The sequence below is a fragment of the Heterobasidion irregulare genome (genome assembly GCF_000320585.1).
Source record: "Heterobasidion irregulare TC 32-1 unplaced genomic scaffold scaffold_05, whole genome shotgun sequence".
NCBI lineage: Eukaryota > Fungi > Basidiomycota > Agaricomycetes > Russulales > Bondarzewiaceae > Heterobasidion > Heterobasidion irregulare.
The window spans coordinates 2,569,715-2,594,223 of record NW_009258201.1 but is presented as its reverse complement, the minus strand read 5'-3'; the positions used below and the strand labels follow the sequence as shown (position 1 = coordinate 2,594,223).

At 60.8% G+C, this 24,509-nt stretch overlaps 11 protein-coding genes across 11 annotated transcripts; 5 read left to right on the top strand and 6 right to left on the bottom strand.

The window, feature by feature from the left end:
- The first annotated feature begins 153 nt into the window (after positions 1 to 153).
- Positions 154 to 2,393, top strand: HETIRDRAFT_61247 (glycosyltransferase family 4 protein). The gene is made up of 9 exons (XM_009547568.1): positions 154 to 368; positions 442 to 577; positions 638 to 809; positions 862 to 1,045; positions 1,104 to 1,433; positions 1,492 to 1,672; positions 1,737 to 1,859; positions 1,926 to 2,007; positions 2,073 to 2,393. The coding sequence occupies exons 1-9, from the start codon at positions 211 to 213 to the stop codon at positions 2,246 to 2,248; spliced, it is 1,542 nt and encodes a 513-aa protein (XP_009545863.1). The 5' UTR covers positions 154 to 210; the 3' UTR covers positions 2,249 to 2,393.
- Positions 2,394 to 2,518: 125 nt separating this feature from the next.
- On the bottom strand, positions 2,519 to 3,738 carry HETIRDRAFT_241005 (uncharacterized protein; the record flags this gene model as incomplete). The annotated part of the gene is made up of 6 exons (XM_009548476.2): positions 2,519 to 2,649; positions 2,702 to 2,788; positions 2,877 to 3,236; positions 3,312 to 3,415; positions 3,490 to 3,606; positions 3,677 to 3,738. Coding segments are annotated over 6 exons (861 nt in total), but the record flags the coding sequence as incomplete, so codon positions are not given.
- A 373-nt stretch (positions 3,739 to 4,111) lies between these two features.
- lmo1 (lactate 2-monooxygenase) lies at positions 4,112 to 6,117 on the bottom strand. Its single transcript, XM_009548475.1, has 7 exons — positions 6,090 to 6,117; positions 5,856 to 6,031; positions 5,659 to 5,783; positions 5,344 to 5,552; positions 4,798 to 5,270; positions 4,505 to 4,681; positions 4,112 to 4,427 (listed from the first exon to the last, which is right to left on the bottom strand). Exons 2-7 carry the CDS (start codon positions 6,013 to 6,015, stop codon positions 4,264 to 4,266), a joined length of 1,308 nt encoding a protein of 435 aa, XP_009546770.1. The 5' UTR covers positions 6,016 to 6,031; positions 6,090 to 6,117; the 3' UTR covers positions 4,112 to 4,263.
- A 1,150-nt stretch (positions 6,118 to 7,267) lies between these two features.
- HETIRDRAFT_154689 (putative vacuolar ATP synthase 16 kDa proteolipid subunit) lies at positions 7,268 to 8,528 on the top strand. Its single transcript, XM_009548474.1, has 9 exons — positions 7,268 to 7,376; positions 7,459 to 7,486; positions 7,547 to 7,559; positions 7,706 to 7,811; positions 7,871 to 7,910; positions 7,989 to 8,143; positions 8,206 to 8,245; positions 8,305 to 8,357; positions 8,424 to 8,528. The coding sequence occupies exons 1-9, from the start codon at positions 7,332 to 7,334 to the stop codon at positions 8,430 to 8,432; spliced, it is 489 nt and encodes a 162-aa protein (XP_009546769.1). The 5' UTR covers positions 7,268 to 7,331; the 3' UTR covers positions 8,433 to 8,528.
- A 376-nt stretch (positions 8,529 to 8,904) lies between these two features.
- HETIRDRAFT_434403 (uncharacterized protein) lies at positions 8,905 to 12,246 on the top strand (the record flags this gene model as incomplete). The annotated part of the gene is made up of 4 exons (XM_009548473.1): positions 8,905 to 9,663; positions 9,740 to 10,777; positions 10,908 to 11,235; positions 11,297 to 12,246. The coding sequence occupies 4 exons, from the start codon at positions 8,905 to 8,907 to the stop codon at positions 12,046 to 12,048; spliced, it is 2,877 nt and encodes a 958-aa protein (XP_009546768.1). The 3' UTR covers positions 12,049 to 12,246.
- A 59-nt stretch (positions 12,247 to 12,305) lies between these two features.
- HETIRDRAFT_101297 (uncharacterized protein) lies at positions 12,306 to 13,338 on the bottom strand (the record flags this gene model as incomplete). Its single annotated transcript, XM_009548472.1, has 3 exons — positions 12,306 to 12,865; positions 12,918 to 12,982; positions 13,238 to 13,338. 3 exons carry the CDS (start codon positions 13,336 to 13,338, stop codon positions 12,306 to 12,308), a joined length of 726 nt encoding a protein of 241 aa, XP_009546767.1.
- Positions 13,339 to 13,487: 149 nt separating this feature from the next.
- HETIRDRAFT_440212 (uncharacterized protein) lies at positions 13,488 to 14,698 on the top strand (the record flags this gene model as incomplete). Its single annotated transcript, XM_009548471.1, has 3 exons — positions 13,488 to 13,651; positions 13,721 to 13,819; positions 13,904 to 14,698. A coding segment is annotated over exon 3 (624 nt), but the record flags the coding sequence as incomplete, so codon positions are not given.
- Positions 14,699 to 15,587: 889 nt separating this feature from the next.
- Positions 15,588 to 16,525, top strand: HETIRDRAFT_427322 (uncharacterized protein; the record flags this gene model as incomplete). The annotated part of the gene is made up of 3 exons (XM_009548470.1): positions 15,588 to 15,906; positions 15,975 to 16,076; positions 16,221 to 16,525. 3 exons carry the CDS (start codon positions 15,588 to 15,590, stop codon positions 16,523 to 16,525), a joined length of 726 nt encoding a protein of 241 aa, XP_009546765.1.
- Positions 16,526 to 17,088: 563 nt separating this feature from the next.
- HETIRDRAFT_101300 (uncharacterized protein) lies at positions 17,089 to 18,460 on the bottom strand (the record flags this gene model as incomplete). Its single annotated transcript, XM_009548469.1, has 3 exons — positions 17,089 to 17,540; positions 17,597 to 17,722; positions 18,172 to 18,460. 3 exons carry the CDS (start codon positions 18,458 to 18,460, stop codon positions 17,089 to 17,091), a joined length of 867 nt encoding a protein of 288 aa, XP_009546764.1.
- A 329-nt stretch (positions 18,461 to 18,789) lies between these two features.
- On the bottom strand, positions 18,790 to 20,845 carry trx1 (thioredoxin reductase 1). Its single transcript, XM_009548468.1, has 5 exons — positions 20,622 to 20,845; positions 19,639 to 20,134; positions 19,482 to 19,582; positions 19,278 to 19,407; positions 18,790 to 19,218 (listed from the first exon to the last, which is right to left on the bottom strand). The coding sequence occupies exons 1-5, from the start codon at positions 20,700 to 20,702 to the stop codon at positions 18,992 to 18,994; spliced, it is 1,035 nt and encodes a 344-aa protein (XP_009546763.1). The 5' UTR covers positions 20,703 to 20,845; the 3' UTR covers positions 18,790 to 18,991.
- Positions 20,846 to 20,966: 121 nt separating this feature from the next.
- Positions 20,967 to 23,747, bottom strand: HETIRDRAFT_61259 (glycoside hydrolase family 20 protein). The gene is made up of 13 exons (XM_009547569.1): positions 23,059 to 23,747; positions 22,953 to 22,990; positions 22,843 to 22,894; positions 22,632 to 22,781; positions 22,525 to 22,545; positions 22,354 to 22,450; positions 22,012 to 22,278; positions 21,909 to 21,957; positions 21,746 to 21,830; positions 21,624 to 21,664; positions 21,527 to 21,563; positions 21,406 to 21,466; positions 20,967 to 21,325 (listed from the first exon to the last, which is right to left on the bottom strand). The coding sequence occupies exons 1-13, from the start codon at positions 23,593 to 23,595 to the stop codon at positions 21,090 to 21,092; spliced, it is 1,671 nt and encodes a 556-aa protein (XP_009545864.1). The 5' UTR covers positions 23,596 to 23,747; the 3' UTR covers positions 20,967 to 21,089.
- Positions 23,748 to 24,509: the final 762 nt, after the last annotated feature.

The following is a 24,509-nucleotide window of genomic DNA, read 5'->3' as shown; positions in this document are numbered from 1 at the left end:
GGAAATGCCGTAACCGCCCGCCAAAAACAGGATCGGACCTCTGGTAGGGTATGCCGGGGTCCTGTTTGTGCAGGGCTGTGTCGCAACACGTCACGTGCACTGCACAAGAACTGCCCACGATTGACGCTTCGACAGCAACAATCCCGAGACTGCACAGGAACGAGAATATCGTCTAAGATCAGCTCATAAAACCATAAAGCACCAGGGACGATGGTCGTCATCGCCGCCGTGATCATCGTCGCCGCACTTATCTTCTACATCCGGCAACTGCGCGTCACCAATGCGCAACGGCGAACGAGCGTACTGCGATCTCTGGGTGTGCAGGAGCCGCACAAGAAAAAGCTCGTAGGGTTCTTTCATCCGTATTGGTACGCCTAGCCACTTCACCGCGCGCACAGGTGTCCTGATGAGACTGACAGACATTCCTGCGGCTTTCTGTAGTAATGCTGGTGGCGGCGGCGAGCGCGTCCTGTGGACCGCCGTCGCGTTCCTGCAGCGCACGGAGCCGGACGTCGTGAGCGTCGTGTACAGCGGCGACGTGGACGCGACCAAGGAGCAGATCCTGGCAAAAGTGGAGGTGCGTGCGCCCGCACGGTGTCCTGTTTGTTTGCGCACGCGTCATTAACGCGCTGCGCAGGCGCGGTTTGCGATCTCGCTGGCGCCGGGCACGCTCGAGTTCGTGTTCCTCGACTCGCGCCGGTACGTCGAGGATTCTGCTTGGCCGCGGTTTACGCTGCTAGGGCAGAGCGTAGGGTCTATGTACCTCGCGTGGGAGGCCATGTCGAAACTCATCCCCGACCTCTACATCGGTACGCCCAATATATTTCCTCTCACTGGCACGTATCATAAAATGGATAAAAGACACGATGGGCTACGCATTTACCTTCCACGTCGTTGCGTGGCTGACGGGCGTCCCCATCGGCGCATACGTGCACTACCCCACCATCAGCACCGACATGTTAGCCCGCGTCCAGTCCCGCAAGAAATGGCACACAAACTCGGACTCCATCTCTTCCTCGCCCATTCTGAGCCGCGGAAAGCTTTTGTACGATCTGTCTCCTCGCGCCATGAGCCGGGGCCCGCTGACTCTCGCTCCCCCGCAGGTACTACCGCTTGTTCATGTACCACTACGCTCAGGCACTCCGGCGCGCGTCGTTCTTGATGGTCAACTCTTCGTGGACGAAGAACCACGTCGACTCGATCATCGACTACTCGGATCCGATCCTCGACGCGATTCATTTGCCGATCGCGACGGTGGCAGCGCTATTGTCCTTTGCGATCCATCCTCTCTTACCGCGCGTGTCGTTGAACGACGCGCTGCGAACGACACCGAGGCAGTCGACGATCGTGTATCCGCCATGCGACACGCGCGAGATGTCAACGTTTGCGCTCGAGGGGCGCGAGCGCATCGTGCTCAGCATCTCCCAGTTCCGGTGCGCGCGCCGTGCATCGATGTCACAGAAAAAGCGTCCTCATCGGTCCTCTCTCTAGGCCAGAGAAAGACCACCAAGCGCAGCTGCGCGCGCTGGCGCATCTCCTGCGCGAGCACCCGGAATACAAATCGTCCTCAGAGGACCGCGTGCGCCTCGTGCTCATTGGCGGCAGCCGCAACGCAGACGACGCTGCGCGAGTCGAGAGCCTCCGCGCGCTCGCGAAGGAGCTCGGTGTCGAGGTGACCGCGAAAGCGCACAGACTATATGCTCTGGGACTAATACACGCGTCGCTGTGCCGTGCAGGACCACGTCGAGTTCGCCGTCAACGCGCCGTATTCTGACATGCTCTCGTATCTTGCGCGCGCCAGCGTGGGCCTGCACACGATGGTGGACGAGCACTTTGGGATCAGCGTCGTCGAGTTCATGGTCAGTCCGTCGTCACGCATCGGTCGCGCCAGTCTTTTTCGAGGACGCTGATCGATGTATCGGCAGGCGGCGGGCCTCATCCCCGTGGCGCACGCATCGGGCGGCCCTCTGCACGACATCGTCGTCCCCGTCGACGGGCAAATCACAGGTGCGTAAACACCACGCCATCCTCTCTCCAGCGGCCTCGTCAACCGCGTGGATGCTGTGTACTAGGCTATCACGCCACGACGCCGGAGGCTTTCGCGACGGGCATACACGCGGCGCTGACTCTGCCCGTGGACGAAGAGCTGGCGCTCCGGCGGCGCGCCAGGGAATGGGCGGTTGGCCGCTTTTCGGAGCGCGAGTTCGAGAAGGGCTGGCAGGGGTGCGGGTGGAGGACGTGGCTGTGAGCCGTTACGCGTTACGCGTGATCGCTGGGTATGGACTCCGGACTTTTTTTTTCCACCTCTATTTTGCTTGCCGCCCTGCAGAACGAGAGATAATTTATTCGCTTATCGATTCGATCGTGGAAAAGGGATGGCGTTTCGACTCGCGAGCTTCTCGGATAGGGTTAAGGTTGCCTGGCTCAAAATTCGTACATTCACCCCGCCCGGACCGCGGTGCGTCATCCGGGGACAACAAAATAAAGAATACAGTACAGCGACGATATTGCCGCGACGTCACTCCATGCTCCCGACCTGCTGGTCGCCCTCCGGGAGGCCCTGCGCGCGGAGCTCGGCGTGCCGCTGCTCGACCTCGTCTTGCACGCGCTCGATGGACTTGAAGTACTTGACCGTCTTGACGTGCAGCTCTGCGGCGGGGCTCAGCGGGCGCGCGCGGGAGGGTGGAGGGGCTGCACGTACCGGCGGTGGCGTCTTCGTCGACGACGATCAGCGCCCACGGATGGTTCTGCAAGGCCGAGAGCGTCCACAGATGGTTCACGCCTTCCTCTGCAAACAGGCGCCGCGCGGGGGCGCGGATCCGACGTCAGCACCATCAGCACAAGCGCTCCCGGCTCCCGTCTGCACGCGCGCTCACCGATGGCCTTGCTGAGCGCGAGGCTCTTGCGCTGGCCGGTGACGACGACGACGACCTCGCGCGCGTCGAGGACGGTGCCGACGCCGACGGTGAGCGCCATGCGCGGGACGGCGGCGACGTCGTTGGCGAAGAAGCGCGCGTTGGCGAGGATGGTGTCGTACGCGAGCGTCTTGATGCGCGTGCGCGAGGCGAGCGACGAGCCGGGCTCGTTGAACGCGATGTGCCCGTCCTCGCCGATCCCGCCGAGGAAGAGCTCGATCCCGCCGTGTGCGCGGATGCGCGCCTCGTAGCGCGCGCACTCGCCGATGAGGTCGCGCGCGTTGCCGTCGAGGATGTTGACTTGGGAGGGCGGGATGTCGACTGTGCGAGCCGGGGAGGGAGAGAAAGAGGGGGTGGTTTAGGGGGGCTATGCGCGCGTGCGTGGGCGGGGCGTACCGTGGGAGAAGAACTCGCGGAACATGAAGGTGTGGTACGACTCGGGGTGGTCCTTCGGGAGCCCGACGTACTCGTCCATGTTGAACGTGACGACGTGCGCGAAGCTGGTGGTGAGAGGCGCTCAGCCGCGGGCGACGTGCCCAGGGGGCGCAGCGTGTGTGAGTGTGTGTGCACGCACGAGAGCTTCCCGTCGTTCACGAGCTTGATCAGGGCCTTGTACGTCGGGATCGGGGACGAGCCCGTGGGCAGGCCGAGCACGAACGGCTTGTCGGCCGTGGGCTTGAAGTTGTTGATCCTGTCGAGGGGGACGCGGCACCGGCTCGTCAGCAGCGTTGCGCGAGGAGTGGGACGGGCGGGACACGGACCGTTTCGCGATGTAGTTGGCGATGTAGTCGCCCACGGCTGCCGGGTCGTCGCGGATGATGAGACCTGTGCGGGGGCTAAGATGACGTCGGTCGTAGCCGGGAATGCAGAGCGGGACGTACGCATCGCGCTGCAGAGGGCGGTGTCTGTGTACTAGGTCGAGGGGCGGCGGGAGAGCTGGCGGACGGCGATGGTGCAGCGGTGCAGCGGTGGATGAGCCCCTGTGGCGATGATATATGGCGTCGGAGGCTAGGCCCGAGGAGCAGCGTGCGCGGTGGATAACACAAGGATAACGATTGCCCGAGGGACCAACGCAGCCAGATCTCGGGGAATCGCAGAGAAGCCCCGCCGGCTCATGACCACAGCTGCCCACGAGGACCGTGTCTTCTCTGGCGGCAGCGTCCGCGCGAAATGAATACAGCTGGATGCGCTTGGATGTAGCTGGATAATGTACAACACCGTCCCGCATAACACTACAACATCTGTTGGTACACACACACACACGCCGCGGCGCACAACGTACGCGCCCGATCGCGATCGCACAGCCTCCGGGCAGCTGTATTGATAATAGCCTGTACCCTCCTGTGCCTCACACCTTCACCATGACCTCCTCCTTCTTGTGCCACACCTCCCCCACGTTCTTGTACCCGCTCAAACCAAGCGTGATCTCCGTGTCCGCATGCAGCGCGCGCAGCACCTCCTCCACGCCCCGCTCCCCGCCGACCGCGAGCCCGTACATGTACGGCCGCGCCACTGCGGGCCGCGCGTGCGGCGGTCAGCGAGGCGATCGAGCGTGTGGGAGAGGGAACGGGAACGGGAACAGTGCGCACCGAGGACTGCCTGGGCGCCCATCGCGAGCGCCTTGATCACGTCGCTCCCGGAGCGGATTCCAGAGTCGAAGAGCACCGTGAACGTCCCCGCGCGCTGCGCGTCCGTCACGCGCCGCGACAGCATGATCTGCTCCAGCGCGACGAACGACGGCACCGCGCCGTCGATCTGCCTCCCCCCTACCCACCCACCCACAAACAAACAAACAAACAAAAACATAAAAAAACAGCAGCGAAACAGCAGCGCCCAGCGTCAGCGCGCGCGCAGCATAGAAATCGCGCAGACGAGCCCGCACCGTGGTTCGAGACGACGATGCCGTCCACGCCGACGTCCATCGCGCGGTGCGCGTCCGCGACCGCCTGGATCCCCTTGAGCACGATCGGCCCCTCCCAATGCGCGCGCAGGAACGCGACGTCCTCCCACGTGCGAAACAAGCCCGAGTTCAGCTGCGCCAGCCAGCGCGCGCCGAGCCGCGCGTTCGCCCGCGCCTCCGCGTCGCCCGCGCGCAGGCGCGCGTCGAGCGCGGCGGCGTCGAACGGCCACGCGGGGCGCTCGCGCGGGCGCACGGGGAGCTGCTGGGCGGCCATGAACGCGGGGTCGGAGGTGCCGATTTGGATGCCGACGCCGTGCGCGAAGGGGAGGTAGGCGGCGTCGAGGTCGTGTGGGCGCCAGCCGAGGAGCATCGTGTCGAGCGTGACGACGAGCGCGGTGAAGCCTGCGGCTTTGGCGCGCGCGAGGAGGGAGAGCGTGATTGCGTCCGTGCGGGGCCTGCGTGCGGGTGCGTGAGCGTGGTGCGTGCGGGTGCGCGACGGGCGAGTGCGCGGGGGTGGGGTGCGGTTACCAGTAGAGCTGGAACCAGCGGGGCCCGGCGCCGTTGGCCTCGGCGACGTCCTCGATCGAGCGGCTGCTGGCGGAGCTCATGATGAACGGGACGCCGACCTTCGCCGCCGCGCGGGCGGTCGCGAGCTCGCCGTCGCGGTGCATGATGCCCTGCACGCCGATCGGGGCGACGAGGATCGGCGACTTGTATTTCACGCCGAAGAGCGTCGTCTGGATCGATTCAAGCGCGTTTAGCGGGCGTATGCTGGGATGGACGCAGAGAGGGCGGGGGCGGGCGGGGGCGGGCGGGAGGGGGGTGAGTGGGTGGGTTGATTACCTCGAGGGTGCGGTCCGAGGCGTCACGGAGCATGCGCGGGACGATGCGCCATTGCTTGAGCGCTTGGCGGTTGGCGCGGTTCGTCGAGCCCGAGCCCGCGCTGCCGAACGTGTACAAGAACGCCGCTGTGGACACGGACACGGCACGGTGAGCGCGCGCCCATCGCGGGCCACGCCGGGGCTGTATATGGTGCTTACCGTGGTAGTCCTTGGTGACCTCGCGCGCCTTCTCCTCGAGCTTGTCAAAGTCGTACGTCGTGTTGACCGGCGGGTTCTTGTTGCGGTATATGTCGGCCATGAAGGACGACCACGTCTCTGGCGGGGTCTCGCCGTTCTCGAGGGCTGCGCGGAGGGACATCGCGGGGCGCTGGGATCTGGGATTGCGCGGGTCAGCTTGGAGGGCAATTGGGGACATCTCGGGGTTGGCTGTACCAGTCGGGATGCGAGTGCGGGGGAGTGTGGGGAGGAGGTGCGAGGGCCGGTTGGAGTGGACACCGAGTGGGAGCGCCCGTTTTATACGTCCATTGCTGCGGGGTGTCAGCTGGATGATGGTCCCGTGAGACGGGAACGGAGGCCCTCCCGAGTGCATTCCTTTGCGCCGCTTCAGGACGCGGTTCGTCGCGCGCGCGCCGTCTCGGCGTCTTCGGGGCACTGGCACCGGCGCGATACGTGCCAGAAAACGCGCGCCGTGTTCCCCGGCCGAGCGCGCTGAAACCAGTCTGTCGAGCCGGACGTGGCATTGCGCGACGTCGACAGTCCATCGAAATCTTCACCGCGGGCAAAGTTCCATGGGATCAGTGATCCCAGAATGATTACCTGATGATTTCTTGCCCGAAAGGATCAGTGTGAGATTTATAGATAAATCTTGCACAAAATGGCAATGTGCTCCTCAAATTCTGCACAAAGTATGTTTGGATTACATGACGATCCAGTGAAGATTTTCTCTCAGACTAAGATCAGGCTGAAACATCATAAAGGCTGCAACATGTGTTCATGGAGCACAAAAGGAAGGACATTTGAGCTAAAATCACAAGAAACTTGCAGATCACATCCTAAACTCATCCTAAATAGTCCACAGATTCCAAGCTGATTCCATTGTGATCGAATGATTAAGCAATAATTTGATCACAATGGGATCGGCTCGGTCAGAGTGGGATCAGCGTGGGACCAGTAGACCATTTGGGATGAGTTTAGGATGTTGTGATTTTAGCTCAAATGTCCTTTCTTTTATGCTCCATGGACACATGTTGCAGCCTTTATGACATTTCAGCCTGATCTTATTCTGAAACAAAATTATAATTGGATCATCATGTAATCCAAACACACTTTGTGCAAAAACTAGAAAGCACATTCCCTTTTTGCTCAAAATTTTATCCATAGATCTAATGCTGATTCCTTCGGGCAACAAACCATCAGGTAATCATTCTGGGATCACTGATCCCATGGAACTTTGCCCGCGGTGCTTGCAAGGCAGTCGAAGTCATCGCAATCTTCGTCGATCACCGGACAGCGTCCAGTGCGCGCCACACCAAGTTCGGACTCCACAGCTCCGCCCGGCACCTGCCGCGCCCCCAGCCGCAGCGCGCGTATTGGCCGTCGCCGTTCAACTCGTCGCCCACCACCATCTCACACCCCCTCCCCGTCTTCTCCACCTCAAGCCCCACCCCACGAGCAATGTCTGACCTCTGCCCCGTCTACGCTCCTTTCTTCGGCGCCATGGTGAGTGCGAGCCCGCCGCACGCGGGGGCAGGGTATATGGCTGACGACGCGACGCTGCTGTCCCTTTGATGCGCTCTCCTAGGGCTGCACCTCCGCGATTGTGTTCACGTGTGAGTCGCCCCCTGCGTCCTCGAGGTGGCTGGCTGAAGTGTGACGTGCTCGCTGCACAGGTATCGGCGCCAGGTGTGTTTGCGTCTTCTTTATGCGTATGCTGTCGTTCGCGGGAGCGCCGTGCGCATGGGGACCTGGATCGTTTCTGGGCCCTCGCAGGCGTCGCGCTTCATGGTGCGCTTGGGGATCATGGCTCACTGGGCTGCTTGTTTGTGCAGTTACGGCACCGCCAAGTCAGGAGTCGGCATCTCTGCGATGGCCGTCCTCCGGCCGGACCTCATGATGAAGAACGTCGTCCCGGTCATCATGGCTGGTATCATCGCCGTGAGTCCCTCCACCCGCCCGTCTCTCCTCATTCGCGAGCTGAACGCGCGTGCGCGCAGATCTACGGCCTCGTCGTCTCGGTGCTCATCTCCGCAAACTGTACGTCCCGCGCGCCCGTTTTGTTTGCATCTTGATGTCGCCGTCGTCGTCTCATGTCGAGGTTTTTTTTGCGCGCAGTGGAGGCGCGGATGTCGCTCTTCCAGGGCTTTATCCAGCTCGGTGCCGGGCTCTCGGTCGGGCTTGCGGGCCTTGCGGCTGGCTTCGCCATCGGTATTGTCGGCGACGCGGGTGTCCGCGGAACCGCGCAGCAGCCACGGCTGTTCGTTGGGATGGTGCGCAGGCCAGCTTGTCGTCGCGACGTGGGAGGGGACGCTGATTGTTCGTGGACCTGCAGATCCTGATTCTCATTTTCGCTGAAGTCTTGGGCCTGTACGGTGCGTTGCGTTCTGATGCTGGGTGCCGCTTGCGAAGGCTGACTTTTAGCACCTCTTAGGTCTCATCGTTGCCCTGATCATGAACACCAAAGCGACGTCGAGCGGTGTCGCCGTGAGCGCCTCTTCTCTCTGATTCGATTTGGCTCTGCAGCTCAGGTGTCGATTTTTTTTTTTGCAGTGCGCGTGAGCTAAGCGCGGAGCCGATGTCAGACGAGAGGTGACGGGAATCGTTGCGGAACACGATCGACGGACAGGCTCGCTTCCCTACGCAGTCCACGTTGCCTAGTTCTCTAAGCCTCCTTTCTACCTAATTATATCCACGAAAATCATGCGCGCGGTGTCTGCCGCGTGTGCTCGTATTTCTGAGTTGGTCGTGGCGGTGGTGTGCGTGTGTGTATAAGTAGCAGCACCCCGTGGTCCGTTGAAAGAGCGAGTGTGAGAGCGAGGCCCAGCGCGTGAGCGTTACGTGGCGGAAAGGCTGCGGCGCCTATAAGCGTCTTGCTCGCAATAGCAACTTACCGCCCGCTGCCCACCGCCGCTAGCCACCGCCCCTCCTCGCAGAGCCTCAACAGCTGCTGCATCCGCCACGCTCTTTATCCTCCACCCGGCGCCGCCACCGCCCGTGCGCCGCGCCCTTCGTCCCAGCCACCCGCCCCACCATGTACCCCGCCTCCGCCGCCCTCCCCGCCACACTCACCCTCGCCGCCCTCCTCCTCGCAGGCCCCGCCCTCGCAGCAGCCCCCACAACGCCCCACGACCCCTTCCGCGCCCTCGCCGCGCGCGCACCAAAGCCACCAGAGCAGCCCATCTGCTGCCTCAAGCCCCTCACGCCCCTCGAGCCCGTCGCGGACGAGGTCTTCCTCTCCTTCGAGGAGTGGAAATCTAGGCGCTATGCCGAGCACAGCCAGCGCGACGCCCCGCCCAGCCGCGCGAGCGAGCCCCCCGCCGACGCAGCAGCAGCCTCCTCCGCCGCCGCCGCTGCCGCCGCCGGCCCCCTATCTACCGCGCACGCGCAGGACGGGCCCGCCGAGCGCGCGGACGCGCTGCAGGTGCCCCGCGCGCCCACCGAGCCCGTGTCGCCGCACTTCCGCGTGCCGCTGACCGACCGCTTCAACTACGCGTCGCTGGACTGCTCCGCGCGCGTGCACACCGCGCACCGCGCCGCGCGCTCCGCCGCGAGCCTCCTCTCGTCGAAGCGCGACCGGTACATGCTGAGCCCGTGCGCGGCGCGCGCGCCGTTCGTCGTCGTCGAGCTGTGCGAGGACATCCGCATCGACACGGTGCAGCTGGCGAATTTTGAGTTTTTTAGCGGCGTGTTTAGGGAGTTTACGGTGAGCGTTGCGAAGACGTATTCGACGGAGCCGGAGGGGTGGACGGTTGCGGGGACTTATGTCGCGAAGAACGTGCGCGGGGTGCAGGTGCGTCGTCGTCGTCGTCGTCGCCGTCGTCGGTCAAGAGCCGAACGGAGCTGAGTGTGTGCCCTCCGCCCCGCAGTCCTTCCACCCGCCAACCGCGATCCGCGACTTTTATCGCTTCATACGGATCGATTTCCACACGCACTACGGGAACGAGTACTACTGCCCGATCTCCCTTTTGCGCGTGTACGGCCTCACGCACCTCGAGCAGTGGAAGTGGGACACGTGGGAGTCGGAGAGCCGCGCCCGCCTCGAGCACGGCGCGCCGCCCGCCGCCGCCGCCGCCGCCGCGGCGGTCATCCCCGCAGAGGCTGCGGCGGAGGACCCGCCAAAGCCCGCGGCGGAAGCGGGCGAGCGGGCGCGGGCCGAGCAGGTGTCGGCGAAGGCTGCGGCGAGCGGCGGCGGCGTGCAAAAAGGAGAGGCTGCGGCGAGCGGGCGGGCGACAGACGGGGCGTCGGGCGAGTCCGAGGCCGTGTCTGTGTATTCCGGATCGGGTGCCGATTGTCTGTCTACCGCATCCGCGAACAAACCGTCGAGCAGCGCGCGCTCTCTGGCGACGTCATCGACGTCGAGTCCGGCCGATGCCCTCCATGATCCGAGCCACGCGACACCGCCCCTCCTCCGCGACTCTCGACGACAGCACAGCGCATCACCTGACCACGTCGCGACCCCGTCTGTGTCGTTCTCACCTGAACCCTCCTCTTTGCACAACGCGTCCTCTTCTTCTGACCCGCTCCACGGACCCTCCTCCACCGCCTCTCTCGCGACCCCGACCACGACCTCTTCCTCCGCGCCGTCGTCCCACGCCTCCCTGCCCCTCCCCGCGATCCCGACCCACGTCTCGTCCAGCGGCGAGTCCATCTACCGCACGATCATGAACCGCCTGACCGCGCTCGAGTCCAACATCACGCTCTACGCGCGCTACGTCGAGGAGCAGGCCGCCGGCACGCGCGAGGTCCTGCGCCGCCTCGGGGAGGACGTCGGCCGCCTGGAAGGCATCGGCAGGGCCCAGGCACACGTCTACCAGCGCTCCATCCACGACTTCGAGAAGCACCGCAGGCGCCTCGAGGTCGAGCAGCGGGAGCTGCTCACCAAGGTAAACTACCTGGCGGACGAGGTGCGTGCCGCGCCCCCCTTTGCTTCCCAGCTTCTTCCTCTTCCCCGCTTCTTCTCTGCTTCTTCTGCCGTCGACCCTGGAATGGAAGCTCACGCCGCCGCACCGCGCCGCGCCGCGCCGCGTCCCACAGGTCGTGCTCGAGAAGCGCCTCGGCATCGCGCAGCTGTGCCTCCTCCTCGCCGTCCTCGTCTTCATCAGCCTCACGCGCGGCTCGCGCACACAGCACGTGCACCCCGCCGCCGCCGCCGCCGCGTCCTCGTCCTCGTCCGTCCTGCGCGGCGTCCCCGGGGGCACGTCCATGCGCGAGTGGGGGCGCCGCAACCTCAGCTTCAGCGGCGACTGGGTCAGCCGCCTCCGCAGCCGCAGCCGCAGCCTGACCGCCTCGCCCGACGGCGGCACCGGCGGCACCGGCACCAGCACCACCACGCCCGTCGCGCGCCGCGCCGGCGATCCCCAAGGTACGCCCGCCCGCCGTCGTCCGTTCCTCCACGAGAACAGCGCTGACCGTGGTCGTCGCAGCCTCGAACAGGATCGCCTTTCCCACGCACGACGAGCCGCACTTGCTCCCCGACCGCGACCGCGACCGCCAGCGCGACCGCCAGCGCGACCGCCAGCGCCACGCCACCACGAAGCCGTTCACGACCCCCCGCCGGCCCACAGCAGGCCCGTCCAGCGCGCGCCCGCGCACCCCGCGGTACCTCGTCCACCGCTCCGCGACGCCGACTGGCCCGCGCGCCGCGCCGCCACTCGTGGCGTCGCACTCGCTTGGCTCCGTCGTCGTCGTCGGCGGCAGCGGCAGCGGCGGCGGTGGTGGTGGTGGTGCGGGGACAGGGGCGGGGGCAGCGCTCGTGGGTCCCGTGCCGCGCTCTGCCAAGCGGTGGGCGCGTAGTGCGCATTTGCATGAGGTGCGTCGCGGGGCGCGGGATGCTGAGGTGCGGGTGCAGGTGCCGCTCCTGGGCGGGGGCGGGGGCGGGGACGCGGACGTGGGGAGCGAGGGCGACGACGAGAATGAGCACGAGCGCGAGCACGAGCACGAGGCGGCGGCGTACGCGCTTGATGTGGCGGATGGGGTGAAGCGCGGGGCGGGGCTCCACGCGCGGAGGCGGGGGTCGCCGCTGCGCGAGCGGGCGGTGAACGGTGCGGGCGCGGGTGCGGGCGCGGCTGGGGCTGGGGAGACGGGGGGAGACGGGTGGGTCGATACGGATGCGGACGGGTCGGATGTGGATTGGGCGCGGGGGCATCTGGGGGAGGTCGAGGTCGTGGAGCTGTGAGTGGCTTTCGCTGCTCGTCGTCGTAGCTGTGGCTGCTGTCGTCATCGTCTCGTTTCTCGTTCTCGCATCATCTTTTTTTTTTTCGTCTTGTCTTTCGGTTTCTTGTGTCTTTTTTGCCATGGGGGGAGGGTCGTGCATTTGGGTATATACAAGGTACACACGGTATCGGCACACATTACACACGGATTTATCTCTGTCATTCATCGCAATCTTCCATGCATCGTTTGCTGCATCGTGGCTTAGAGGGATGGATCCCGTCACGCGCAGCCCCGCCAAGGCACCGGCGCGCCTCGTGTTCGCAGTTGCCTTTTCGGGACCGCAGGCGTCGTAGTCGCCGTCGACCCAACCATCCAGAGTCGTCCGCGCTTCGGCCATATGGGGCTCGCTCTGTGGAGCCCCACCTCTTTTGTCACGGCTGCTTTTCGGACTCGTGGGGAAGGCGCTGAGTTGCCGTCGCCCGGTCCGCGCCGCGGGATGGCGCGCGCAGAGCGCGGCTGCGCCCGTATGCGGGCCAGCGACTTGAAGCGCTGCGGGAGGGGGGGGGGGGCATTCTGCTGGATGGTGGGTGTAACGGCGTGCAGCTCGCGCGCATACCGTTCGCCCTCGGATCTGATGGGAGCCCCAGGGCAGGGCGGTTCGCGCAGGACTTCCCGCTTGGACGGTCGGTCTCGTTGATCGGCGGGGTTTTTTTCGTACGTGGATGATCGCTGTTGAGTCGCTGCTTTTCCGTTGGGGGGTGGGGAGCGGGTCTGGAGAGGCCGCGAACGCGAATCTGGCCCAAGGATAGCTTTCCTGGGGTGTAATTCCGGACAGCCCACTGCTCAGCACGTCGGAGAGCATAAGCCACCCGCCTATTCATGTCGTCTCACCGATCTGATGACGGCGGTGCTTCCAGACGGGGTTACTTCGATGGCCTCGGCTCGGAAGCCCTGGCCTGATAGGCGCGGCAGAAGGCTAGCTTTTTGTCGTTAGACATATCGACGTCGCTCCCGGATACCGACCCCTCTCTGGTCTTGCTCGCCGGCCACCGTGCTGTTTGTCAATACTATCCGCGAGCCCCATGGCGTTCGTGCGGCGACCCCGGAGACTCCAAGTACGTGTTTTCCACGCCCAACGGCCCGGCAGCAGCGAATCTGATTGATCAAATTTTGCTGCCCCCCACGGCGCCAGATCTACTTCTGCAACTTACCACATCATCTTTCGCACGAAGTGGGCATCTATCCAACGCCAAAAGCGCACGCCGAGGAGCTCGACGACCTGGATTGATCGCCAGGCAAGCCTACGGGCCATAATGGACGTGAGGTGCTCGCCAGCTCGTCACGTATTCTGCTGGGTGCCGTGACGTTACATGCCCTCGTAAGTCTGTGCACACCGCCTTGGGTGCTTAAATACCTCTTTTTCCCGGCTTGCCCTCCTTCTTCCTTCACCTTCGCTTCCATGGACCACACGCTCTATATGGCCTTGGCCGCCTTCATCGTCGTCGTTCTCAAGGCTCCCCCTGCCGCCGCACTCCCGAGCCATCCCCACCTTCGCCGCCTCGGTGAGCAACCTCAGAGCACGCCTATCAGCGTGACCACGATCGTCGGGATCGTCTTCTGTGCCCGTAAGCATCGCTCTCCGCGTCCTCTCGCTCTCAAAGCTGACCGCTCTCGACGCCAACCAACCCCCCCAGTCTTCTTCGCCATCCTGATCTCCACCTTCCTCTGTTTCGGCCGCATGAGGGACGCGACGGTCTGGCTGTGCACCGACGTCCGCCCGGCGCTGCGCAGAGGTGAGTGTCGCTGTCGCGGCTCCGACCGATCACGAGACGCCTCTGACGCGCGTCCGTCCACGCGCCTCGTCGTCGCCGACGCAGAGATGCGTGCGCTCTGGACGCGTCTGGTGGGCGGCCTCTGCCGCCGCCCGCCCCGGGTCGCCTCTGCCGCCGCCGCACACGGGCGCAGGGACGGTCGGCGCCCACACGTCCTCCCCCCCATCGCCACCGCCCACTCGGCACCGCGCGACGTCCGTCTCCCCAAGCCCTCGCATGCCCATGTCGGCGGCGGCGGCGCTGCCGCTGCCGCTGCGCAGAGCAGGGTCGAGAATTGAAGCCCCGCCCGCGCGCGTGCCCTGTGACTGGGACCGGGACCGACGGACATACACACGGACATACAAGCGTGGAAGCCTAGGCGCAGCACAGCGTATGTGTGGCGAGGCGGTGCGCACCCGGGTGCCCGCTGTTGATGTCGCTCCGATCCCGCCGATCGAAGGACGACGGGGACGATGGAGAAGGAGATATGCAGCCGGATGCGGAGGGGAGTTTCTGGTCCCGATGCTGATGCCGGTCCACCCCCCGATCCTGCCTTGTCTTGTCTGTGATCGCGTCCTGTGCCTTCCCATCGCGTCCTGCCCTAGCCTGCCCTGCCCTGCCCTCCCCACACACACACACACACACACACACCTACCTACTCACACCCACAATGAGCCTTCTACCCCTTCCCTTTCACTTCTGTGCTCGCCCGTGCATCCCCTCGCTTCTATTCGCGCTCTTCTTTCCTTCCCTATCTCCCGGATCTCATTTACGTTATGTCCTATCTGCATTCGAACCCGCGTCGTCCATCACTTTGCTTTCGCGCCCCCAATGGCAGTTTTCTTTGGTTTAAGCCTTTTTAAGTTTTGCGTGTGGCGAGAAGCGCGATGACATCTGCCCCCGAGGGAAACCCATCCGTCATCCGAACGGCCTGCCACGTCTATTTTGGAGTTGCGGGGCAGCGGCACTCCCTTGGCGTTTTCTCTCGAGCGGCCATCGATCGAGACGAGAATAGAACATCGAGTCTTCTCCCGCGCGGCGCTCATCCGATAACACGCCGTCGCGTCACGGGCCACGGCGCCTCTCGAGCCGCACACCGACCGACGAGCGCTTTCAGAGAAGCAGCGCATCGTCGAGCGCCATTCGGCCCGGACACCCCATCGGGCAGCGCGGGCCTGCGGTTCTCGTGCCCAAGGACCTCGCGCCTGCCGAACCCCCTGGCGGCTTGCTTCGATGGGTCGCCTCTCTTAGCCCGTCCGATTTCCCCTTGATGCGCTGAGCTCAGCCTCGTCTGTGGACCGCTACGACGTTTGCGGCCATGGCCACGGAGAGAATGGACTGCGTGTGCATCTACTGGACTCGATAGACACCGACGAGCATGCCCCCATATCGACGCCCCGAAGGCATGGCCTGCGAGAGGACCAAAGTGCACGCGAGATAGAGGGGGTGGGGTTGTTTTCCTGTAGAAATTGACGTGTCATGACACGTGCTAGCCCTTCCCCACGCAGAAGCGATGTCGGCGTACCGTGAGCTTCGTCGGTCGCCATTATGCATGGCTCGGTGAAGTCTATGGCGACAGATCCATATGCGGCGGTAACTTATCTCCCTGATACACAATGAATTAAGTTTATACTTCAAGCGGCAGTGACCCGCACAGAAAAAGGCAGCTTGTTATACATGGCGCGTCGTGGCTCAGGGAACGTTGCATATATAACGGAGCGTGTGCCGCCCCACATCGCTTGCCTGAAAAATGACTTTGCCATCCCTTGCCCTTTGCGTCCTCCTCGTTTTCGTCCTTGAAACCGCCGCCATCGCCCACGCCCTGACACGCCGCCCCGTTGCTCCCCGTGACGAAGCCCCGCAAGGCGGTATCACCGAGAGCACTGCTGTGGACATGATCGTCGCTGTTGGTACGACCTCCAATATCGAATCGTACTGTCGACATTCGACACGCTCACCTTCGTTCAACCCAGTTCTGTCCGTGGTCGTGATCGCCACGTTTATGTGGCTGGACTGGGTGTGTCGCACCATACGCCGGACGGTCAGTCTCGAGCGCCGCCTGCGACTGGGTGAGAAACATGTTCTGCAGACGGCGGCTGCACCTTCGATGTTGAATCATTGACGGCCGTGCACGCAGAAATACGGAATCTGCTGACCCTCTTTTGTGGTGTTGCGGCCAACGGTCCTTCGACCCCGGGCGGAGTTGGCCGACCCGCGAATCGCAACAGCGACGCAGCCGGTCCTTCCATGGACGAGAGAGCCCAGACATCCCCCGTCGATGGATTCGGACGCATCGCTTCTCGAGCATAGCCCATGTCAGAACAATCGCGTCGACTCTCCTTCTATTTCAGGACCTAGCGCTTGATTAAATTTTCATCATCAGGCATCATGCGAGGAGATCCGTACCCTAATTCTACCTTGTATATCATTGTTTTCATCAAGGCGGCACTGACGGCAGTGGGAGCCTTGACGCAGCAGGAAGTATTTGAATCGGAGATTCGCGAGGGCCTCCGACGGCATATGAAATCCCAGCGGCTGTATATTCCTTGGGACAAGCGTGTGGGATACGGGCCTCCCACTTCACCCCGTAAAATCATAGCCATGCACCAAACTCGGGAGATGAAATCGTCTCGACGTACCATTTTCGCGGCTCTAGGCATTCATTTCCTCGAGCGAGTTCAAGGCTGATATCAAGCAGCTGTCCTCCCAAAAAGCGTCCAGCAATTCGTGCGCGATCTAAAGATACGTCGAAGCGTGCATCGGCGCAGGAGAGCTGATCCTAGTAGTTTCGAAACTCATCTCGTCATTGTACTGGTGGCAAAGAGCAAGCATAGTTGACTCGCCGCGACTGGTCGCTGGTTGAAGCGCGTATAAAGCGTATAGTGGTCGCTGGACAGCTTTTGGGTGGTCAGAGGAATCTGTGAGGTCAGAGCGAAGTCGCTTTATAATGAAAAGCGTTCGACCCACGCACGTCACATACACTGCAGATGGACGATCGTGGTGGCTTTGACACCGTCGTGCGTCGCACGCAAGGTGAATATGGTACGTATATTGAAGAGAAATAAACGATAGATAAAAGAACAGCATGTGGCAAAGTTCCAACAGACGAGCAAGTGCCACCAAAGACCCAGCGACTAAGCGGAGAACAACGCCGCCCATAGGGATCACTAGCAGACTTCCCGAGCGCAACTTCACAGACCAGCAGCAAGCAGCCTCCGGTCTCGTGCACGAAGAAAGCCGAGCATCAAGATTCAGGAACGCCCGAGCTTGATAGTCTCGCTCAATGCAAAGATCGAGCGCTCGAGATTGTCCGTTCGGGCCCAGTTTTCCGCCTTGAGAGTCGTGTTTTCGTCTTGGATCTCTGCAAAGCTGCTGTCGAGCTGCTCTTGAAGTTCCGATGCGGTGAGCTTGACAACGGCCACCTCGGTTTTGAGCCCTGCGACAGTACCCTTGAGGCCTGCGATGTCGGTTTTGAGCCCCGCCACGTCGTCTCTGATCTCGGTCAAGAGTCGTTCTATCCTAAGGAGCGAGTCTGCTGAGTTTCCCGGCACGGGAACGTCTCGGCGTAAGTTGGAATATATGTGCGTGCGTGGTGCAGACAGCCTACCTGGTTCAGCTGCTACATAAGCATTGAGGAGCTTGTGTTGATAAACGAGGACCTTGGCTACATCTTCTTCAGAAGCAAAGGGCGATTTCCTATAGGCTGTTCTCGTACAATTCAGTCCTGAATATTCATGGAGATTCTGGAGTGGCACGCACTGTGACTGTCGTCAATCTCTTTCTGCCACAGCCTTGCACGATAGATGTCCTTCAAGAGGGGTGGATCGTGAGCTACCTGCGGAGGATTCACGCCCAGGTTCGGCGTGAGCTGGGGAGGTTGGATGGCTACCATTCCGAATAGTGGATCGGGATACAGACAGAGAAGAGGATAAATGTTGGACGAGCTTGTGGCCGCATGACGCACCCAGATGGCTGAGCGGAGCTAGAAATCGGAAGTGTTTTCGGGATATAATTGCAACCGTAAACTGCCCTCATTTGGAATACGTTGCAGTCAAATCAGATTTCCTTCAAATCTGTAGAAAATATACTATGCACCACTCGCACTCGCAGGTGCTCCGAACTTAGCGCCAAGGGCCAGCCAGTATTCCGTCATCCGTCAGAGGCCAATGATCCGTTGCTGACGCTAGGGTTTGCATCCGTATTCAACAACAAAGAACAACGCATCCTAACCTACAAAAAATTCTTACTCCTTCGGTCTCAGCGTCTTTGTCGGCTTCCTGCAGCGTTGGCGCCAGACATCCTCGCGGGCGATGACCTTTCATTCACGGACGCACGTCGGCCTGATGACGCCTCTCCCATACGCCAATGGGCGATCATCGCAAGATGGGTTGCTCGTAGCTCCGCGCCACAGCTCTCAGGGTCGTTCTCCTCCATGATATGCGCCCTCGCGCCTTCTTGGCAATAGAATACTACTAGCACAGCTCCGAGTATCGAGCAGTCCTGGAGCACGAGTAGTGCCTCGCGGGGCCGGTCAGGGCCGTCAACAAACCCGACTTCCACAAGCAGCGCGGGGCGCGTTACCACAACGGCGTTCCCGGGGGCAATCCACAGATCGGATCGCATCGTTCGCGCTCTTTTCCCAACGTAAACGCGAACGTTTAGAGTTCGTCGTCCCCGCCGTTGAAGGCGCTCCAGCCCAACCCTGCAGCGTATGGGGAAGTGATGTCGCACGGCGCCTAGATGACGTTACGATCGTGGGGCTTCGTACGCAAATAACGCGCGCTTAAAGCGCACCTCGCTCGCCCACGCTCTCTCAGACATGGGAGCCTCCATGCCCATCTTCAGCCCTCCGTCCTCCACGCATACTGAACTTCGGTGATAGAAGGCAGAAGGAGAGGGAGCATTCACAACTTCGCTTCGCCTCCCGAGATATAGATATCCCTCCAACCAAATAGTCTCTGGCCACATGGTTCAAATCATGGGTAAAGCGGACCTATCGTACTCCTCTCGATACATTCTACTAGTCAACTTAGAAGTTCCTCCGTAAACAACGGAAGTGAAACGAACATACAGAGGGGGACGAGAAAACAAGAACCAGACCCAACGCTGCGATCGTGATCACGACAAACAAACACGGACCCATGCATCTGCTCGTTACTCGCCAATTTCCTCTTCCTCAGCGATAAGCTTCTCCACCTCGAGTGCGGCCATGCAACCGCTCCCTGCACTGGTGATCGCCTGACGGTACCGCTTGTCTTGCACATCGCCAGCCGCGAACACGCCATACACCGACGTTTGTGTTGTACCCGGCACGGTGATGATGTAGCCGTCCGCGTCAGTTTGGAGCTGATCACGCACGAGCGAGGTGGCGGGTTCGTGGCCTAAATTCAAAGCGACGGTCTAGTCAGCAATGTGCCTTTAATGATAGAAGAATGCTCACCGATGGCGTAGAAGAGCCCATTGACGGCGAGGTCAGACTCGACGCCTGTCGTCGTGTTCTTAATGCGGAGGTTGTTCAGCAAATCGCCGTCGCCTTGGCATTCGACCGCGACCGTGTTCCAAAGCACGGTCTAGAGTTCAGAAGCATTGAATAGAAGTGGGGGGATGAGGTTGTCGCGCGCATCGAAAGCGACTGATGACGTACAATCTTGGGGTTGTTCAGAACCCGTTTGGCCATGATTTTCGAGGCGCGGAGCTCGTTACGGCGAACGAGGACATACACGTGTGAACCGTACTTGGTTAAATCTTGTGCACTCGTTCAACGGGCTGCTAATAGAAGTACGAAGAGAGAAAGCACGTACAAGTAGCTTCCTCTGCGGCAGAATCACCGCCACCAATGACGGCGAGCGGCTTATTCCGGAAAATGGGTACCGCACCGTCACAGACGGCGCAGGCGCTGATCCCGCTCTGCCAGTAAGTCTCTTCGCCCTTGAGCCCGAGGCGTTTTGCGCTAGCACCGGTCGCGATGATGATTGTGTCTGCCGTCTCCGGTTCCTCGTTCTCTTGATACTCGCGCCAGTAACGGAAGGGCCGCCGGCTCAGGTCGATCTTGGACACTGTCTCGGTGATGATGCGCGTCCCGAACCGCAGCGATTGCGCGCGGAATTTATCCATGAGCTCGGGGCCGAGCACACCCGTGGGGAACCCTGGGAAGTTTTCGACATCGGTGGTGGTGGTCAGTTGGCCGCCGGCTGCGAAGCCGTTCGCCATGAAGCCTTCGAAAAGGACAGGGCTAAGATTCGCGCGCGCGAGATAGATGGCTGCTGTGTGCCCTGCGGGGCCAGAACCGATGATCACCTGTCGAAGAATCGATTTGTAAACACATGGAGCTCACGTCAATACTCGGAGGTGTTAGGAGAAAGTGTCCGAAGCGGCCACGCTGAGATGCAGAAATATTCGCAGGCGTCCTTCGCAAAAGAACTAAGCCTAGTTTCGCAATCCAGTCAGGGTCGCACGGCGACCGAAGCGCACAAGGCATGTGAGCGAAACCATCTTGGGAACGGCGACGTGCCATCAGCGGCGTACGCCAATGCAGACGGAGCTACGGATGCAACGGACCCACAACGTCATGACAGTACGCACTGAAGCCTTTTTGGACACACCACGCTCGAAGACTCATCTGGAATGGATCTCATCTGATAAGGCGAACTCCGATGAGGCACACGAGGACATTTCCGCGGCTGCACACCGACGGAGGACCGCTGAGCGGTATCCAACGGTGCAAGCATCCTCAGGCAAGAGGACCAGCACCACGACACCTATGGGAAGACGAAAAGCGACTCACCACTTTGGAGTGCATTCTAGAGCTCTTGGGGATGAAGCCGTCGACGACCATCGCGCCTGCTCCGTTAGTTACGGGTGCCATTTCGTGGAAGTAGGTCGCAAGGTTTGGCTGTGCACGAGGGGTGGAGAAAAGGACGACCGCAGCGAGAGGTATCGCGCGAAGACGGGGGGAGAAGCGAACAGGCGTAGTGTTGTATTTGAGGACGAGAAGGGGGAAGAGACGGAAGATGACAAGTGCGAAGACGGACGCAAGAAAAGGAAAACCCTCATCATATTAATAAGCTCGTGACCTACGGCAGCGGTCATGTGATGCCGATCTTCCCACGGATTCTGCATTCCCGCGTCTGATTGGCCGCCACGCTGGATTGCGAGGCGATTGCTCATTGGCCTGCGCTATCTCACACACTCGTCACGCAGAATCAGAATGCAGCTCCTCCGTAGAACAATTTTATCCGTCACAAGACGCCCATCATGCTGTCAGATCACATACACCCGGCCGCAAAGCGCACCACTCGGGTTGCAGCTTGATAACCTTCACCCCCCTCTTCTCCATCCGATAGGCCACGTCGTGCAACCGCGGTAGCGCCGAGCTCACGTTTCCTCCAGGCCCCGTCCAGAACAGCTCTGCGCCAGACGCCGCGCGTGGCCAGGTGATGGAATCCAAATTCGACGGCGAGGACTGTTCCGTCCACAGGCAATGTTCCCCTATTTCGATGGCGGCGGATGGCAGAACAGAGCCAAGAATCAGTAACGCTGCACGTTCCAAGCCGTTGTTTTTAGGTCACCTCCCAGGACGAGGCTGGCTTCTGCCTCAGACAAATTGGCAGTCGGGTTGAAGGAGTAGGACTGTCCCACGAGTACCGCATCAGTCACACCTAAATAGGAAATGATGAAACGCCCGCCCACCTTCTGCCAAGTCTTGAACGGGTCACACCAGCTGTTCCTGTGAGGATAAGACACGACGGGTTTGGCGAAGAGCGCAAGTCAAGGTGAGCCTTCGTACCCGTCAATGTCGGCGCCGATCCACTCGCCCGCACCGCAGTCCTGCAAAATCACCGTTCAAAACTACGTCTACCCACGTACATAAACGAGGACGGCGTTTCGAAGCGAGAGCCAATCGCGTACCAGATAGAAGTAGTCGGAAGCCGCGTGCACAAATCGATATCCTTTCTGCGCGACGGCCGCTGCATTTTCCGAGGAGATCCACACCCTGAATGATCATCGCAAAATTGTCATGAAAAAAATCCCCGCCGCACGCCATCACGCGTCAGCGAATCGGAGCACGCACATCACGACGGTATCGTTCGGCAGGGTGACATTGTAGTCAAGCACCATCTCTGCGGGAGCTGTCAACTCATATGCATATGTATTCGAATGGGGGAAAGGCGGACCTTCCCAAACCACGGGCGTCTTCCCACTCCCTCTGATGGCCTCGTGCACGCTGCCTACAAATGAATCCAAAGCCTGGGCGAGATTTTGCCCCGTTGCGTCCAGCTGCTGCTGTGTCTCTGCATCTTGTGTGTAACAATTTGTATTGACCTCGTCCCCTCCCGAGCTTATGAGCGTTGAGGGAAACAACTTTGCGAGGGCGCTGAACAGGCTTGCAGTAAATTTAATTACCGAAGGGGATGCGAGACGGAGTTGGCCGGCTGGGGGTTCTATGAAAGAAGCATGAGAAGGAGTAGACGAGAAGAGAAGACAGCTCAGCAGTGGATCCGTATAGTCTTATTCACCATTCGCGAAAGACGCCCAGGGCGTCGTCTCTGCACAGGCCACGAACTCAGGGTGGGATTGTGACATGACAGCCGTGTGGCCAGGCGTATCGATTTCCTGCTCCCAAACGGATGCTCGTCAGTCGACCCGCCCAATATCCGATATATAGACGCGCCTCGAAGCGCACTCACCACTAGCACATCTATTCCGCGCTATTGCAGCAAGCGCAAACGTCGAGTCAGGTACATACAGGAACGCTTATCTGCCCCAAAGACGGGGCAGCGGCGAGCGGACTTACCGCACCGGCGTACGCAACGATGTCGCTGATGTCATCTGTGTGATAGACTGAGGAGGATGAGTATGCACCCTTTTCAGAGAGTTCGGTGAATCCCGGAATCTCAAGTGGGAAGCTCTGGCTGTCGGTAGCGTGCCAGTGAAGAGTGTTCAGCTGGACGGAAATCACAGATAAGGCGATATGCTCGGCCTGGTCAGATGCATGGCCGACGCACCTTTACCCAACTCATCGCGTCAAGCGTTCGCTTGATGTCGTCAACGGGAAAGCTGGAGACAAAAGGGGTGTTCAGGGATCTTATCAACAAACTGACAATGATCTACTGACAAGTTTCTCGCTGTGTCCAGCATGAACCCCCTATATGGCTATCCTCAGATCAAGCCAGCGCGTGAGTGCTCCAGCGCCCGGCTGCGACCGAACCGACACCACTCACATACACAGGCGCGTCCTCGATCGTGATCGGCGCCTCGAGGGTATATATCTCGCTGTCCCACCAATACCACATCTGTTCAAATGTCGTGAGGCCTCTGAAGAGGCCCAAGGTCGAGTTCGCGGTGAGCGTCGCGCTTGTGCCGTCGCTTGGCACGCCCAAGGTGTATGCCTCATCCCGGCTGCCGAGCGGCGCGCGCGCCTCGTCGGTGATGGACGCTGGCACCACAGTTTTTCCGTTCTGTGTGGAGAGAGTGATAGTCAGTGACGGAAGCGTGTGTGCGCCAGCGATGGCTTGTGCGTCAGATGCGCCGCGGCCAACCACCAGACGCTCGAGTTTATCCGACTGGAGGAACGACTGGCTACGATGAACGGCATCCCTCAAGTCAGCAGGCGCATTAGAGATGGCCAACTGGATGGAGAAAGTGGGTGAGAGACGGAGCGGCTCGCTGCCGGTATTCACGGTGCGTGGCTGGGGCCATACGGCAACGGCAGGAGATATGAGAGAGGCAATGGCGATGCCTAGGAGTGCAATCATCATGGTCGAGACCAAGTGCCGTCAGGGCTGAGGCCGAGGTCCATTCATTCTTGTCACGCCCACAACGTTTCGAAATGCTTTACTTAGACTGAAGAGGTGCCGTTACCCGCTGCGATGGAAGCCTGGTGGCACATGAGCAAGAAGGCAGATGTTGCATGGCCGCCTCACGGGAGGAGTGAAATACAGTAGCAGGATTGGTCTCGATAAGCCTTCCATGGTTCACTTAGTCACCACCAATGATGGACAATTTCTAACTATTTTCACTTTATTATGTAATTGATTCACCAAATCGAATCACTTCCCGTTTTGGAGCTCGCCCATTTTTGAAGATATTGACAATCTGTCTTGGGGATCTCTTCTCGTGAAAAGACATCGATTGGCAGGACAGATAGTCAATTGGGCCTCAATTCGTGACCCTAGTCTTGGTGTTCGAAACATGCGGTAACTAAGTGAACGGCACCACACCAGCGTCGGTAACATGATCCTAGTCTCCAGTGCTGAAGCGCTAGCCTTGACATAGAGAGATCTTCGAGCTTTTCAGTTTCGAGTTGTTTCGGGACCAAGTCGGACGACCGAGGACGGATTAGGACTCCAAAAAGCTTAAGACTAGCTTAAGTCTCTTTCGGGTGATATATTCTCACACGCCTGCAGACTTGAATGGAAATAAAACTAATTCGAGTAGAGAAGAAGATATACGACGCTAATTATGGTATGAATTAAGTTCCCCGACTAAAGACAGTACGGTGGGGGTTGAAAAAAGGGTACACACCTTTTGGGCAAGGTAGCTCAAGTCAGGTCATAAACAAACGGACTCACCTAAAACCGGTGTCCGACGGTGCGCACCCCCACATGAACAAAGGATTTGGGGTTCACAACTTCGTCGATATTAATATAGCTGCCCGCAGCTGTGAGTTAAC